Here is a 17,772-nt window from a genome sequence, read left to right on the forward strand (position 1 = left end):
TTTAAAAATATAATAACTAATGCTTAAACACATTTTAGTCTAATAGGAGGTTTGAAAATCCTGAAATAAATCATTAGAAATGTTTCAGATTCACTGTTGAAGAGTTCAAACATCAGAGGAGATTAAAAGTAAAAATAATTCTATTGGTACATGTTTAAAAGATAGGTAAGTAACAATTGAATAAAAAACAGTGGATCTTGACTTTCATCTTAGGTAGACAAAAATACTGGAGAAACTCAGCGGGTGAGGCAGCATCTATGGAGCAAAGGAAATAGGCAACTTTTTCGGGTCAAAACCCTTCTTCAGACTGATGTGAGGGTGGGGGGCGGGGGCGAGAAGAAGAAAGGAAGAGGTGGAGCCAGTGGGCTGAGGGAGAGCTGAGAAGGGGAGGAGAAAGCAGGGCCTACCTGAAATTAGAGAAGTCAATGTTCATACCGCTGGGGTGCAAACTGCTCAAGCGAAATATGAGGTGCTGCTCCTCCAATTTACGGTGGTCCTCACTCTGGCCATGCAGGAGGCCCAGGACAGAAAGGTCGGATTCGGAATGGGAGGGGGAGTTGAAGTGCTGAGCCTCCGGGAGATCAGGTTGGTTATTGCGAACCGAGCGGAGGTGTTCGGCGAAGCAATCGCCAAGCCTACGCTGGGTCTCACCGATGTAGAGCAGCTGACATCTAGAGCAGCGGATGCAATAGATGAGGTTGGAGGAGGTGCAGGTGAACCTCTGCCACACCTGGATAGACTGCTTGGGTCCTTGAATGGAATCAAGGCGGGAGGTAAAGCGACAAGTGTAGCATTTCCTGTGGTTGCAAGGGAAGACTTTCATCTTCCTTTCAATAGTTATCTATATTTATTCAAATTTTCTCACAGCATAGGCGGACATTCAGTCCACTACATTTATGCTAGCTCTCGGAAATCCTATTCCCCTTCTTATTTTATTGCAACCCATTCTCTCTCACATGCACATCAACTCTAGCCTGACTCTCCTACCACCTACCTACACTCAGAATTATTTGTATAGTTCCCAATTACTTTACCATGCATCATACCTTCAGGATATGTGAGGAAACCCACATGGTGCTGTGGAGAATGTGCAAGCTTGACATAGACAGCACAGGAAATGAACCTGGATTGCTGAAGTTGAAGTTCTATCTGCTGCTTTGCCACATTGTTCTGCTAGCACCCACACAATTATATGGCAGCCAGTCAGTGAAGATTGATAACTAAATTTAACAGATGTGCTCCTGATGTGAACCAATATATCACCCATAAAATTCCAACCAAATCCTCAATCCCAGCATCCAAACAACTAGAGTCTCTTTGTGGCCACAATTTTCCAAACAAAATTCTAGACTTGAAGCTATTTTATAAATTGTTTATTGGGAAAGGAATGAACTGAAACAGTCCCTGCAGCATGAACATAACGTCTTATTTTTCAAAGTTAACAGGGAGTAACATTTAAAACAACTTTCCTTTTTGCAGATTTAATTCCACAAATTAAAAGATCAAAACATAAATAAAACAAAATCAAATTTATTCAGAACATCCGCCTCTTACTTGAATAATAATAGTGCATTCCTTTCAGGATTTTGATAAATTCTTCTTCTTTATGCTGTTCTTGTTTACACGGTCTTTCTCATACCCAAATACAACTCTATATAAAAAGGCTTCACTCCCATAACCATTTGGAAACACTGCAAAATTTCATAATCATAATAATCATAATCGTATTTTATTAGCCAAGTATGTTTTGCAACATACAAGGAATTTGGTTTGCCATGCAGTCATACCAAAAAATCAGCAAGACCCACAACTACATAAAAATTTGACATAAACATCCACCACAGCGGCTCCTACTCATTCCCCGCGGTGATGGAAGACAATAAAGTCTTATCTTCTTTCCTCCTTATCTCATGATATCGGGGGAATCAAACCATCCGCAGTCGGGGCGATTGAAACTCCCGCAGACGGCGATCGAAGCTCCTGCGTTGGGGCGGTCAAAGCTCCCGCGGCTTGGAGCTTCCGAACCAGATCTCTAACCAGGGAGCGCAAGCTCCACGGTGTTAAAGTCCGCAGGCCCCCGCGGTTCGAGCTCCGAGGTCGATCCCTGACAAAGGTTGTTGTCCGCAGGCTCCCGCGGTTGGAGCTTCGAGGTCACAGCAAGAGGCCGCCAGCTCCACGATGTTAGGCCGCAGTGCAGATGGAGATATGACACAGAAAAAGTCGCATCTCCGTCGAGGATAGAGATAAAAAAGTTTCCCCCATTCCCACCCACCACCCTCCGCATAATACAAAACTAAAGATAAACTAAAACATACATTTTACAACAAACTAAAACCACAAAGAAGGAAAAAGATGAGTCAGACCATTGGCGAGGCAGGCATCATACGGTGCCCCCTGGTGGTACCTCATTTAACACATACTATGTGCAGACCTGCAAAGTCTCCTCACGCTCCAGTTTTCACTATATATTTCTCATTTTAGGATGGGTTTGAGGAACGACATTTAAAACACTACTGGTACACATCATGGCCAGATCAGAAGACACCAGACAATGCTCGACCTCTTTTACAACTAGTCCAGGAGGTGGAAGAAGCTAGGATGCAAGCAAAGAAGGACAACAGTGGACCAGTTTTAGTCCACTGCAGGTAGGACCTACACAATTTCAGAGCTAGAACCTCACCGCACTTTTACAATCCTAATACAATCTTTTCTTTGAACTTGGCTCTTTAAATTCCAGCTCCTTCACCTGTAGGTTTTTAATTCTCACGTGTGAGGAAATTTAAGCTCTGCTTCGTGATTTACTTTTCTTTTTCATAGCATGGCTCTTCACCCAGTCTTCTCTCTCATTAAAGCAACCTCTTCAATGATTTCCTTAGATGGATTCCACTAGAAGGTGATGTTCTCAACCAAATAGTCGCTTTTATGTCATTCACTTGTCGTAATTGTGCAAAATCTAGTTCCATCACTTTTTGTGCAATACAATATTTATTTGGGATACTCGTTATTGTTTTGCAGTGCAGGCATTGGAAGGACAGGATGTTTCATTGCCACCAGCATCTGTTACAGAGAGCTGAAGTACTCTGGTGTGGTTGATGTACTACGGACAACTTGTCAACTGAGGATAGACAGGTAATTGTCAATAGGCATAAAAGCTTCAGGCAACATTACATCAATGAAATGAGATAGAAATAAAATACAAAATAAATATATACTAAAGGTATGGCAAGAGTAAATGAAACATTTTCAGCAATAACTAATAATTTACCAAAGTATTTCTAGTTAGAATAAATGTTTTGTTGTATTCACAACTGTGCAATAATTTTATTGTATATATGGTAAGACTGCAGATGCAAATATAGTTGATTAATTAATTTATTTTGTATACATCCTTATAATCCATCAACATAGGTCTCTTATGGTTTTGGAACTGTGCCTTTTCTCATGATGTATTGTTTTGTAAATGATTTGAAAAAGGGGTGGAGAATAAACATTTACAACTTCTCTATTAACAAGAAATTAATTGTGAAAGAGGGCCAAACCAAGAGCCAAGTCTTCATACTGTACTACATCCCTTTTGAGAACTACAAGTGAATCTGCCACCACCAACCTTACCAATGTCACTCACTTTGGCTCTTTATATCTGTGTATTCACTTTAAACCTGCACTCACTATAGTTTCTCTCTGTCTTCTGGACCTTTACTTTGAATGCTTCTGCAATATTTCACGTTAACCACCCTGCTCTAAGAAATTGACAAATTCCTTCACTTTTGAACAATAAGTATTTTATGAAAACTCACAACTTTCTTATTTTGTATTCTACATTGATCAGATAATCACTCTGCTCTGCCATCTGTAAAGTTTCATGCCTTTTTATCTGCAGGTCTCTTTTCTTGTAATACCTCTAGAACTGCACCTTTTATATTTATTTGTCTTTTTTTATTTATCCCTACCAAAATGTACCACCACAACTTTCTGTATTAAATTTCATCTGTCACCTTTTTTCATCAGCTTATGTCACCTTGAAGACCATCGTGATCTTTCTCTCTGTTCTGTATTGACTTTGGATTTTGAAATTTATCCTCATCCATCCAAATCCAAATTATAACTATCTATCAGGAAAAACAGTTCTCTTGGTTTTTTCGGGAACACCACAGTCTTTAGTTTATGGAGCAGCTAAAAATCAAAGTTCGTTTTGATTTTGTTTTCTATCCCTTAGCCAAATTCTTATCCACCCTGCTTCTTTATTCCATGCCCTTCAACCTTGCTGGCAAATATTATTTGGGACGTCTATATACACATGAACCACACTGGCCTCATTTGATAAGAACAGTACAATTTGTTCACTGAAGCAATATAACTGAAATCATTCTTTGCTGATATTTTTTCTGTTGGAAAACCTGTTCTCCATCTGCTTGGGATAAAAGTATTTTGAGATGCTTTCACAAATAATTTGGAAATGAGCTGAGAGGAATATAAATAGCCTTTGTAAACAAAATTCTCAAATAAAAGCTGTGAAATCAACAGATTGTGTTTTGCTTTATAGACAGGGTACCAGAAGCAAGCAAGATCATGTAAAACAGATGATAACTGTTCCTGATTTTTTTTTTAATGAGTGTAAAGGATAGCATGAGTCATATGCACACATTCTGAACCATTCACACATTCTGAATCTGAACAGATATGTCATCCTGGGAAAATACCAAAAGATATATGCATGACCCATATTCAAATCTGCTATCAATTCATTCCCATGTACAAGAAGAGACCAAATGTTAATATGTCTTCTTCTTGCGTATGGCGAGCACAGCCTAAAGTTGTAGGCCAACTTTTTCTATTTGATCTTATTTGATTGTGCACGGCAGGTTGATTGCATTAGTTGAAACTGGGCGGACCAAGCGAAGGTTGCAATCTCCCACCCCATGTTAATATGTGAGATCATTTGTTAAATGAACTTTGCGAAATACAATCAGTGATCCTTAAGAAGACTGCATTTTACGGCCTGTTTTGTAAAATATGCACACCTGAACATTAAATGAACAGGAAAAGTAGTGTTCCTTTTAAAACCACAGGCTGTTTCAAGTTGCCATTTATCATCTTTAAATTGCCTACACTGCCTCCTAACCACTCCCATTCTCTGAAACATTTGTTCTTTTCAATGACTTCCACCCATCCCTAATCATTCCTTTCCTCCCTTCCCAACTCCTTTGTCAAAGAAACCCCTTTGCTTCTCCAGGGTCCAATTAAATTGTTCACCAATTACCTCTGGCAATCATTTTAAATACCATCCTTCAAGCTTCAATCACTTTTTATCCTGAAATGGTAATTGGGGTTCTATGATTTAAATAGGATATTATTTTCTATTTTAAAATGCTGCTTTTTATATGAAAGCCAGCTGCATTTAGATTGCCTTCAAAACGGATTTGATCATTTTGCCAATATTAAGGATTGGTATTGCCATATTACATGTTCCTGCTTTCATGAACCAAATGAGAAGGATGTCAAATGTAGAAACTGGGGAATATTTGTGCAATTAACAATTGTATAAATTTGTTGGCAAATGAAAGACCAAATGCTAGGCAGCTGGGCTATAAAAGTGGTCGAATGTTTCCAGAGTTGATTCCGTGTCAACAGAAGTTTTGTATTTTGCTCTTTCACAGGAACCCCCATCTGATGTACATGTTGTATTCTTTCTCAGGGGAGGAATGATCCAGACATGTGAGCAGTACCAGTTTGTGCACCATGCTCTAAGCCTTTGTGAGAGACAGTTAGCCCAACAAGCCGAGGAATGAATGACAACAAACCAGCCATGGACCAAAGTAACAGAAAAATCTCCTTGGTGATTTTATTATCATAATTATATGTTCTCAATCAGATAACTGATGCTGAAGTGTATGTGTGCATATGTGCATGGATCTCAACCACTATGTTTCAGTGTTGGTGATCTTGATATGCATCATCCTCATCTTTTCATTTAAAAAAAAAGTTTTACAATTTATCAATTGTGCAGGAGTTAAAATATCAACTACACTGGTACCTCCCTTAGCATTCAAAATATGTTCCCAGGAATGACAGAGCTAATAGAATTGGTTCTAAAAGTTGCCTTTATAGCACCATCCATACAGAAACATGTTATTGAGAATTAAAAACAAAGTGCTGGAGGAACTTAGTGGGTCAAGCACCTGTGGAGGGAAGGGCCAGACAAGATTTTGGGGTGGGATCCTTCTTCAGACTGACCCCAATCGGGAGTAGAAAGCTAGAAAATAGAGGTGGGGGTGAGGCAAGGCCTGGCAAATGTGATAGGTGAGATGGGAAGAGGGAGAGTGGAAGGTGGGAGGAGTCAATGATAAAGGCAAGAGATGAAAAGGAGAAAAAAGAACATAAGTAAAATGTAATGTAATATGGGTGGAAACGGGTGGGAAAGAGGGGGGATAAATGGGAAATGGGGGACTTGAGACTCGGAGATGAGCATATGGAGGAAGGGATAGGAGTAAAGTGACTAAGGTGGAGGGAGATGGTGGCAAAAATGTGCGCACACCAGTATGGGAGTTGCAGGGGAAAGCAAGGGGGTAGGACATAAAGATTAGTATGGGGTGGGATCCCCCAATAGGAGTTAAAATGGTGAGCAACTGCGAGCTCCAGCAAGCCTTGGCAGACAGGGCACAAGTGTTTGGCGAAACCGTCCCCTAGTCTAGGTCGCTTGGTCTTGCTGATGAAAATGAGGCCACATCAGGAGCACTGAATGGAATAGATGTTGGAAGAGGTGCTTGTGAACCCGTGTCTCACCAGGAAGAGTTGCTGGGTCCCTGGGTGGAAGTAAAAGAGGAGATGAATGGAATAGTGTTATTTCTCCTGTTGTTGCAGGAGAAAGTGCCTAGGAAGGGAGCAGGTAGGGTGGAAAGGAATGAGTGAACCAAGATGTTGCGGAGAGAGTGGTCTTTACGAATAATTGAAAGAGATGGAGATGGGATGATGTGACTGATGGTGGGATCATGGTGAAGGTGGTGGTTACTGCAGAAAGAGGACATCTCAAATATCCAGGAGTGGAAAGCCTCATCTTGGCCGACATAGAAATTGCGAGTTACGGATGGCGTCTTTACAACAGGCAAAGTGGGAGGAGGTGTTGTCAAGGCAGCTGGGTGAGTCGGTGGGTTTGTAGTAGACAGCAATTGATAATCTGTCCTCTATGACGGAGACAGAGAAAGGGGTGTGAGATGTCAGAGATAGTCCAAGTGAATTTGAGGATAGGGTGGAAATCAGGTTGATGAAATCAATGAGTTCTGCACAGGTGCAGGAGGGGGCCCCAATGCAATCTTTGATTTAGTAAACAAATACTTTGGGAATGTTGCTGGGGTACATTTGGAGCAAGGAGTGTTCAGAGTGACTTAGCTGCGGCTCATGTGATTGTCCATGGCTACTTCTTTGACTTGAAGAAAACAAGAGGAACTGTTAAGGGTGAGGACAAGTTCCACCAGGTAGAAGAGAGTGTTTGTTGAGAACTATTTGGGTCTTTGTTCAAGAACTGAAGGGTGTTGAGAACTTCCTGATGGGGAATGGGGATGTAAAGGGGCTGGATGTCCATGGTAAAGATGAGGCAATTGGGGGCCTAGGAATTGAATGTTACTGAAGTGGTGAAGAGCATATGAGGTGCCATGAAACACCTGGAGCAAACATCTGCATAACCTGCTTCTAGATGTTGCTCTGCTGGGAAACTGGTTGCTGGAAACCTGGAGCGAATCTAGCAATCAGTCAGTGTGACCAGGCTGCTTGCGGAGGGTGGTGTTAAGTGGATTATGGTAAGCATTTTGCCCTTCAGCACTGAGATGTTGGGCTCAGGGCTGTACCATGTCTGGTACAGACCATGCAATATATTGACATAATGTCCAGATTTACCATCTACTTTATCAACATGAGGTGTGAGGGAATTTGACTCTCCCCTACTTGTTCAGCTGCACAGCTCTCTCCAGCCCAGAGATTTATCTTTGGTACTGAGCTCAGTTGTGGTTACTGGTCTTTGACATTGTCACATCCAAGAGCAGTCAATGAAAGATACCACAGGATTTAGATGGTCTGCCAGCACACAAGCACCCGCTGTCAGTTCCAACACAAACCTGTGCGCACTGACGTGGTTAGGATTCAGCCCCGAGCCCCACACTTCAGTGTTGAGTGCCCCTCTGCCCCAACTTCCCAGCTTCACACACCGTCCAGCCCACACTGACAGCTTTCCCACACTGAGTTGTATAAAATCAATGCAAAGGTGTCAATGGGCACAGGGTGTCACCCAGGTTCCTTGCACAATCGCACACAGCCCAAGGTTCAGCCTATAGGATTAAGAGCATTCTGATAAATCAGCAGGCTGCAAGTAGGATACCAGTGTTTTGCAGAATGCATAAAGTGTTTGTGTCTAAATAGGTATTTTCCACTTATCATTGGAGATGCAGATGTTTTTAAGGTGATGTGCTGAGATCAGCAATGTTATCCCATCATATGAGCCATTCTCCTGTTCAATATTTGAGAATTCTCCTGTTGCTCCCATAGATAATACAGTGTACAACCAAAAACAAATCACTGCATTTTCATCCAAAAGTTGTTTGTAAGATATTGTCATGCGCTTTAAGGATACTTTTGTGAAAAAGCACATGTTGTCTGGCGTAAGATTATTTTTCTTCAGCAACATTTGTTTTAAAAATTAGTAAAAATAGATCCTCTCATTTTAAAACAGAGGAACAATTCTTACCTTTCTAAGAATATAACTATGAAACTTAATTAATATATTCACATTTTGACACATTGAATGCGAAGACTGACAAAATATCATGTATTCTATCTACACGTTTTAAATATTTTTAATTTAGTCGTGAGAGTAACTTTTTTATATTCCTCTTTGAGCTCAGTGACAACTTTAGCCAAGAGGTTAGTGTAGGCCATTTCTAGGGTCTCTAAAAATGTCATTTGGGAATTGGAATTACCAGGATGCAGTAACTGTCATTTTATCTATTGAAATATGAATGATGCAGAACGTAAAATATATATCTCCTACAAACATCTGCTTTAAGACTCCAAAATAACATAGGATTTAAGATTACCATTGTGACATCTTTGTGAAACTATATATTTGACCCTCAGATCTACTGAAACCCCTACCCCATTCCCCCCTCCAACTCTCATACTTGAAGTAGACATAGCCTGGTATGTGGGAAGAATAATACACTGTACAAAATACCCAATCACTTTGGAACAGCTTAAATTTCCCAAGCTGCATTTTAATTGTGATGGAGCAACTTTTTTCCTCATAATACACAGCTGTAAACTATCACTCCCATCTGCTACTTTCTTAATTATTGCACTATGACATCAACTCCATGTTGCATTTGATATTTTAGTGGTCCATTAAAACAAGAATTAAAATGTACTAAGCAGATAACTCAAAGAATATATCACAAAGACCTAAACATGATGAGTTTTAACAAGTGGAAATGTTTGTAGGGCTATAATTATGCTGGAGGAGAATGAAGTTCATTCACAGGGATCTGCAGTTCATTTAGCAGGTAATTTGCTGTTCCTGCTCTTCGCGGATCTTCAAATCTAAATACCAGAAAATGTATAGCATTTGATGAGAGATTGTACTCTTTGTTCTTCTTTTCCTAGGGAGTAGGGCTATTACACACAGACAATTTAAGATATTCCTGTTTATTTTCACTGTGATTGTAAACTGAAATGATTGCAGTATTTCTAAAGCTTTGAAGATGCATTTTGATTCTGGTAAGGGATAATCGATTTGATCCCAATTTTGAACTGATTTGAATTTTTCAGAACAAACACTGGAGTCAATTTATTCGGTATCATGGAGTGAAGAGCTACACTGAAACTTAAAATAAAATGTAATCACTGTGAATTTCTAGGAAATGACCTGCAGATAATGATTAGTTATCATTAGTAATAATAAAGATTTAAAATATATCTAGAGCAGAGCACAAACATTAGGTTAAAATGTATACAGCCAATTGTTATTCATATGTGAAAGCTCAATTAATATTCTTTCATGTATATTTGAGCTTCAAATTCAAGCTTGACCAAGAGAACAACGTTTTTTATCAAGGTTTTGTAAAAACATGGCAGATATAATTCAGAATTTTCAACCTAACTTAAAAGACACACATTATCATAGCACAAAAATATCCTAGATTAGATCAGCAGTGGACATTAGTTGATCATGGAAAATTGAAAATCTGTACTAGAGGGCATTCTTCTCACGTTACAGTTAGAATGCAACTGAATAATGATTCAGGAAAATGTAATCTGCTTTTGCACGCTGTATATGAACTGGGAAAAACTGATGTCAATGTTTTTAAAGAAAGTTAAATCAGTCTGAAGAAGGGTCTCGACCCGAAACATTGCCTATTCCTTCGCTCCAAAGATGCTGCTTCACCCGCTGAGTTTCTCCAGCATTTTTGTCTGCTTGATTTAGGTCATAATGTTAACCAGAGATGAGAAAACAAAATTCTCCTAGTGGTTTAAGGGCTATACGAGATCAGCTTTAAGAACATTTTCAGCAGACATAATCATTTGCTGCGCTGACAATAAATGCTTGTAAAAATTGAAAATCTACTGTAAATGCTCACATAACACTTTGATACTTGACAAAAATGATAACAGAAACATGAATACCAGGAGTATGTTTCTTGGCCAATCAAGCCTGCTCTGGCATTCAGCTGGACCATTCTAAACCTCTCTCTTCTTTAACTCATCTTTCCTGTCTCATCACCATATCCCAATTCCCTACTGGTCCAAATCTATCAGTCCTAACTAACCTTGAATATCTTCAATGACTTAGGCAGAGAATTTCAGCTCTCTAACTGAAGATGTTTCTCATCTCAGTCTTAAATTCATCTCTTATTTGGAGACATTGCCCCAATTTCAGATTCACTAGTTGGAGGAATCTACAACATCAATCCCATTCAAAAAAATCCCATTCAGACAAACAGTCTGAAGAACCGAAACATCACCCATTCCTTCTCTCCAGAGATGCTGCCTGTCGCGCTGAGTTACTCTAGCTTTTTGTGTCTATCTTCCATTCTAAATCTTGTTTGTTTCAATTGAGATTACTTCATTCTTCAGTGGGTATAAAAAGTGGATGGTGTAGGGAAGTTCAGGTAAAGGAGGGTAAGCGAGTATGAGTTGAAAGCGTAGGACGAGGTATTGAAGGTGGAAATTGAGCAAATCTAATTGGGAGAGGAAAATACAGCACAAGCATTGTAATTTGAAGCAGACTTTCAACTGAGACCAGTCAGTCTAGTCAATAGATTAAAAAAATCACATTTGTCAATTGTTTTAGTCCTGGCTAAATTATTTTCTTTAGGCAAAACTAGATTAGGCTACAAAACCAGTCGTTCACCGGATTTATTGTGTTCCATCGACGTGAACTATATTGTGTTTGCCCTTTAAACAAGTGTACATTTCAAAAATTAATTCATTAATAGCATTGGGACACCCAAGAATGTTACAAGGCGTAAGAAAGTTTTCTTTCATTAAAAATTTATATTTTGTTATCAGCCTTTGTCAAAAGATCTTGGAACTCGCCTCCTGATATGTTCACTGATCTTAAGAGTTTGAGTGGTTTTGGACTCTTAATCCTAAACCATTTGAAAATGTGAAGTTCAATTTTCACATAGGCAAACACAAAAGACTTAAGAAACTATTTTACACAGTAGCAAATTATTTTTGTACTCTGCTGTAGTTTATTCAGGTGCATTGTTACAACCGAACTCTGGTCACTGTGGTATTTGCCTTGTCTTCCTTGTTTACATATGATCTGTCCGTAATAACGTGCGCAGAAAAATGACTGAGCAAATTAATTTCTAGTTTTTCAGTCACTATTTTATCAGGTGGACCAAGTTGCATGTTGGGAAAACCAGCTTCTCTTTCAGTCGCCCCTATGCAAGGTCTTTCAAATCAAATTAGAAAATTATACAGCTCGAGAAAGTGGCTACATTGAAGGTGTCCCTCCAATGAAAACAGCAAATGTCAGTTGAACTCTGACCAGCATTTGATCAGTGTGAATGTAAACCAGTTTTACTGAGACTTTGAACTCAGCCTGATAATAAAATATAACATTATCTAGCCTATTTGTTAATATGTAAGGGAAGAGATTAGAAAACAAATAAAAATCTGGAGATAGAGATACATATGAGAGTTGTCGATAAAGCAGTTCTTGCTCTTTCAATAAACTGTCAAAAACATCAACATGTCGTTGTGAAAAGTTAATGAGGAGAGGAAGAGTCATGAATATGATATATGAATTACAAGCTCAGGATCAGGCTTGACAGAAGTAGCTAAGTATACTTTACAGAAATACTTGGTAAATAATTCTTGAAATGCTATTAAACTGAGGCACTGCAAGCTCTGGTTCCCACCACTATAGCAGTACGCTTGTGTCCTAGTCCAAATCCTGAGCATCATTCTGCTCAAGGAAAGGCATTTGTCTCCCACTTTCCTACCCGTCTTTCTATAATTGATGATGGGCAGGTGGGCCTGAAATTTTTGAGGTTTATTTGCTGTTCTTAATTGATGCAGCTAACTTCAAAGTCTGCCAAGAGACAGGTGTAGGTAGACTCAGAGGCATCAGAATCTTTAGAAATAAAAGTTTTTACATATATCCATAGCTGTTGAGCTACCGTGGCCCTTCAAAGTTTTTCTCTTTCAAAGAAGCAGACAGTCTTTAAAATAGCTATGATCTCGAATATTGATCTGAATACATTTATTATGTATAGATAAGCACATTTAGTAAAAATACAATGTAACAATCATGTAACATTATTTTTAGGTATATTGCTTCACTCATACAGTGGGGAAAAAATATGACAAGTCTTAATTGTGCTGTAAGCGCAGCATTTATTTTGTAAGCAGAAATGAGAATGTGCCCTCAATGCCCATCGCAATGCAAGCTGATTATAGAAAATTTTGCGTAAAATTTATAAGCTATCTAATTTGAGTTAATTTGATATTGGACTGAGAAACATGAAATTGATTTACTGAGATGTATGTTTGTTATATGGCATGTTAAGTGTTTAACAGGAATAAATAAGATGTTGGTCTCAATCTTTTTCAAATTTAGTTCACAAAAGACCAAGACAATGTTAGTTACCATGTTAAGTAATTTGTTCAATATCATACACAGTTACATGGTTTGATGTATTATTTTGATAAAATGTGATGGAGGTGTTTATGAATTTTAATAAATATAAAAAATGTGTTGACTTTCCTTAATTTCCATTACTTTATTACCATTACTTTATTTCATCAGTGGACAAGAAGTTACCAAATACTTGACTTTATACCTAAAGGCAAATAAAGGGTTTCTATTTCAAAGTTAGACATAGGTACTCAAAGTACTTTGATTTTTTTCATGTAGCAACTCATTCTATTTTATTCAAAGTATTCCTGCTATTATTATAATTTGCTCATTGGGTTAAACTGCCATTTTTATGAACTCCTTCAGTATTACCAACTCTGGTTCGCCAATTCTCACATCTGTATCTTCAATTTTCGTTACTTCAGTATTTTTTAGCTTGTTCTCAAATCATCTTTGTACCTGCTCAAAGATTTCTCAAAATCGACCGCACCCGCCCTGATATATATTTTTAAGGCTTCCTTTCAAACTCATACAGTAGGAAGGTGGGAGCCCGAGTATGTTTTAAAAATACATTGAAGATAATATAGAGAAGTTGTATGTAAACTAGTCTGGCCAGGACATTAATTCCACAGCTTAGTGTAAGTAATTTGGAAACATCACTTTCAAACTATCGATGCATAGTCACTGACAGTCTTCATACACTTAAGCAGCTCATTTTTGTCACTGTGGTTAATTTAATAGACTAGCGATCCAGAAGCCGAGATTGACAATCCAGAGATTGTGATTTAAATTCCACCACTGATAGATATGGAACGGAAATTCATTTAATAATTTTGAATTTTGAGGGATTAACCCAACTAGTCAGGAATAATGATCACAAAAACAGACTATCAGGTTGTCTGGTTCACAAATTTCCATCAGTGAAAGAAATTTGCCATCCTTACCTGGTCTGTTAAAAGGCTCAGCAAGCTACTCATTTGCAGGTGACTCACTATCAACTTCTCAAGGGACAATTTGGGATGGGCCATAAATGTTGGCCTTGACAACGATATCCACATCCTAGAAAAATGAAAAACAAATGTTCTTTAGTGCCTTTCCTGTGCAAGATGAGATCGGACAAGAAACATAGGATTAGTAGTAAGGTAGAAGGAAGACACTTGTGTTGAACTGTGTTTGTGAGAATTTTGAGCCTTACCAAATTTGTGAGCCTGCAATCTGGTACTACTTGCAAGATGGTAGCAGGGTGGCACAAGGATGTTGTCAGGATGTGAAAACAAGAAAATACATCCAGTCATTTAGGTACACTTGAGTCTGGCAGTACTCAAGATGATGTTTCATGAGTTTGGAGTTGTTGGAGAGATACTTCAGGATCTAAAGTGGATAGGTATCCCATGCCTATTTATAAAGTACTGTTAACATCATGAAACATCCCATGGCAATGGAAAGAAGTATTATCAAATAATATTTGGAATTAGGTGGCAGGATTGATCTACAAAGGTTTTATTGTAGATGTGACTTTTAAGGGGAATCTTAAAGGGGGAAAGAGAAGGAGAGAGAAAGAATGGTGGAGTGAAAACATTCCAAACACTAGGGACTTGGCAACTGAAAGCAGGAGTGACTTTAATCATACTCCAAGTAAATCACCAGGTTAATAAATAATTGCTGGGTTGGTTTGTTATATCACCCTCAGAAATATTGGTCCTAAATGCTCTGTTGATTATGCTATGTGTCCACAAAAAACTGATCGCTGCTTATTGTACATTCTAGATTCCAAACTTAGAAGCTGGGTACAAATTATCAAAGAGGCCACCCATGGCTTTGTTTCCTGCTGCTTGCTGCCATATGCATTTATCCATGAACGAGTACTTTGCATCAGTATTCACCAAGGAGAAGAATACGGTGGACAATGAGATCAGTGTGGGGAATACTAAGGTGGACACAAAATGCTGGGGTAACTCAGCGGACAGGCATCATCTCTGGAGAGAAGGAATGGGTAACATTTCGGGTCGAGCCCCTTCTTCAGACTACTAATTAGTATTCAGAATACCAATATGGAAGAGAGGTATGAGATTAAGAAGGAGGTTGTGTTGAGGCTCTCGAAGAGCATTATGGTGGATCAATCCCACGGATCTATCACAGGCTATTAAGAAAGGCAAAGGAGGAGACTGCATAAGCATTGCCAAAAATCTTTGAAGCTTCTCTGGCCACACATGAGGTCTCAGAGAACTGGAAAGTAATAAATGTTATTCCTTTGTTTCAGAAGTGAAGTAGAGACAATCCAGCAAATTATAGGATGGTGAGACACAAAACAGTAATTGGAAGATGCTGGAGACAATTTTTGGTGATAGGATTTACTCACGTTTGAAAGAGAATGGGTTAATTTCGGACATTCAAGATGGCTTTGTGAACTTGATTGAGTTTTTTGAGGTGACAAATGTGATCGATGAGGATATGGCAATGGATGTTGATTCCATGGATTTCAATAAGGCATGATGAATTCCCACATGGTAGGTTGACCCAGAATATTAAGATACATGGGATCCATGGTGACTCGTTCATTTGGGTCAGGTCGGGACCCTTTTTCAGACAGTGTAGTAAGACAAGTGTGAGAAAAAAAGTGATAAAAAACAGGACAATCAGAGCCGGCAAAGGATGACCTCAGGTAAGGAGGCCCCCCGATAAGCTGATTTTTGCAACAACAACAAAAAGAGCCCAAGAGGGGTACAGAGTTGTGAATTGTGGAGCGGGTTAATGGACTCTTAGGCGGGAGGGGGGATAGGGAGGAGAGGAGTTGTTTGTAGAAGTTATCTAAAATTGGAGAATTGAATGTTCATAGAGTTGGGTTGTAAGCTACCAAAGGAATGGGCATGCCATGTACAACTGCTGCGAGGAGAAATTTCTTCAGCCAGTGTTTGATGACATTCTGTGGAATTCTCTACCCGAGATAGCAAAGATGGTCGACATTAAATATATAAAGGGAGATATAGTTCATATTGACACAAGGAACTCCAGATGCTGGTTTACCAAATGCTTGATGTTGAGAATATTTAGTAATGTTGAAGAGCTCAAGGGACATGGAGAGAAGTTGGGACAATATGTTGAAGCCCATTACCTCTAATGTTTGGCAGGCCTTGTGGAAGAGTTCTCCCACCCACGGTAGAGAAATGGTGACTGAGCTTTCGGCAGGTTCACGAAAAGACGGCGAGACACCCGATGCACTGGTGAGAACCATTGTCGAGAGACCTCACATTTTTCTTCTTGCGTTTGAGGCAGCAGAAGTTATGTAATGCCTTCCAGGCACTGTAGCCAGTTCAATGTGCTGTTGTCAAGGGTTGTGAGGTCTAACCCTCCACCAGGGGGGCGGAGGACAGCACAGTCGAAAATTATGTGCTGTGCTGTTCAGCACAGACGCAGACTGCTGATGAACGCAGCCCCCAGCGATGCATGTTCTCGTTGAACCGGCCGACCCCTGTAGGACTTTGCCGAAGCGCCCACATTTGCAACGGAAACTGTTGTGTACTGTCAGGGCAGCTCGATGAGGATCACTTGTTTCCCACCGAACATTGGTTTAGTTTATTAGTGTTTTTAAGGATGTGACAAGTAAAATGGAGGAAGGGGTGCCAGTGGATGTAGTGTATCTAGACTTTCAGAAAGCCTTTGATAAGGTCCCGCACGGGAGACTAGTGACTAAAATTAGAGCACATGGTATTGGGGGTAGGGTGTTGACAGGGATAGAAAATTGGTTGGCAGACAGGAAGCAGAGTAGGAGTGAACGGGTCCTTTTCAGAAAGGCAGGCAGTGGCGAGTGGAGTGCCGCAAGGCTCGGTGTTGGGGCCGCAACTGTTTACCATATATATTAATGATTTGGAAGAGGGAATTAGGAACAACACTAGCAAGTTTGCGGATGATACAAAGCTGGGTGGCAGTGTGAACTGTGAAGAGGATGTTAGGAGGTTGCAGGGTGACCTGGACAGGTTGAGTGAGTGGGCAGATGTGTGGCAGATGCAGTATAATATAGATAAATGTGAGGTTATCCACATTGGCGGCAAAAATAAGGGGGCAATTATCTCAATGGGGGTTAGGTTAAGCAAGGGGGAGGTGCAGCATGACCTGGGCGTCCTTGTCCACCAGTCGCTGAAAGTTGGCGGGCAGGTAGAGCAAGCAGTGAAGAAAGCTAATGGAATGTTGGCCTTCATAACAAGAGGATTTCAGTCTAGGAGTAAAGAGGTTCTTCTGTAGTTTTATAGAGCTCAGGTGAGACCACATCTGGAGTATTGTGTCCAGTTTTGGTCTCCGAATTTGAGGAAGGACATCCTTGTGATTGAGCCAGTGCAGCGCAGGTTCACGAGATTGATCCCTGGGATGGCGGGACTGTCATATGAGGAAAGATTGAAAAGACTAGGTTTGTATTCAATGGAGTTGTAAAATTGTAAAAGGACTGGACAAGTTAGATGCAGGAAAAATGTTCCCAATGTTGGGCGAGTCCAGAACCAGGGGCCACAGTCTTCGAATAAAGGGGAAGCCATTTAAGACTGAGGTGTGAAAAAACGTTTTCACCCAGTGAGTTGTGAATTTGTGAAATTCCTTGCCACAGAGGGCAGTGGAGGCCAAATCACTGGATGGATTTAAGAGAGAGTTAGATA

The 17,772-nt window shown here is 39.7% G+C and overlaps 1 protein-coding gene across 2 annotated transcripts in view; it reads left to right on the forward strand.

The window, feature by feature from the left end:
* LOC116984776 (tyrosine-protein phosphatase non-receptor type 5-like) overlaps positions 1-6,532 on the forward strand; it is an 84,609-nt gene extending 78,077 nt beyond the window's left edge. For both annotated transcript variants that reach the window (XM_033039142.1, XM_033039143.1), the window contains 3 exons: positions 2,482-2,645; positions 3,016-3,129; positions 5,696-6,532. In XM_033039142.1, the coding sequence (XP_032895033.1) occupies positions 2,482-2,645; positions 3,016-3,129; positions 5,696-5,789 (372 nt within the window). In that variant the 3' untranslated portion in view covers positions 5,790-6,532. The remainder of the gene's footprint in view (positions 1-2,481; positions 2,646-3,015; positions 3,130-5,695) is intronic.
* Positions 6,533-17,772: the final 11,240 nt, after the last annotated feature.

This window comes from Amblyraja radiata, chromosome 20 (assembly GCF_010909765.2).
Source record: "Amblyraja radiata isolate CabotCenter1 chromosome 20, sAmbRad1.1.pri, whole genome shotgun sequence".
Lineage (NCBI taxonomy): Eukaryota > Metazoa > Chordata > Chondrichthyes > Rajiformes > Rajidae > Amblyraja > Amblyraja radiata.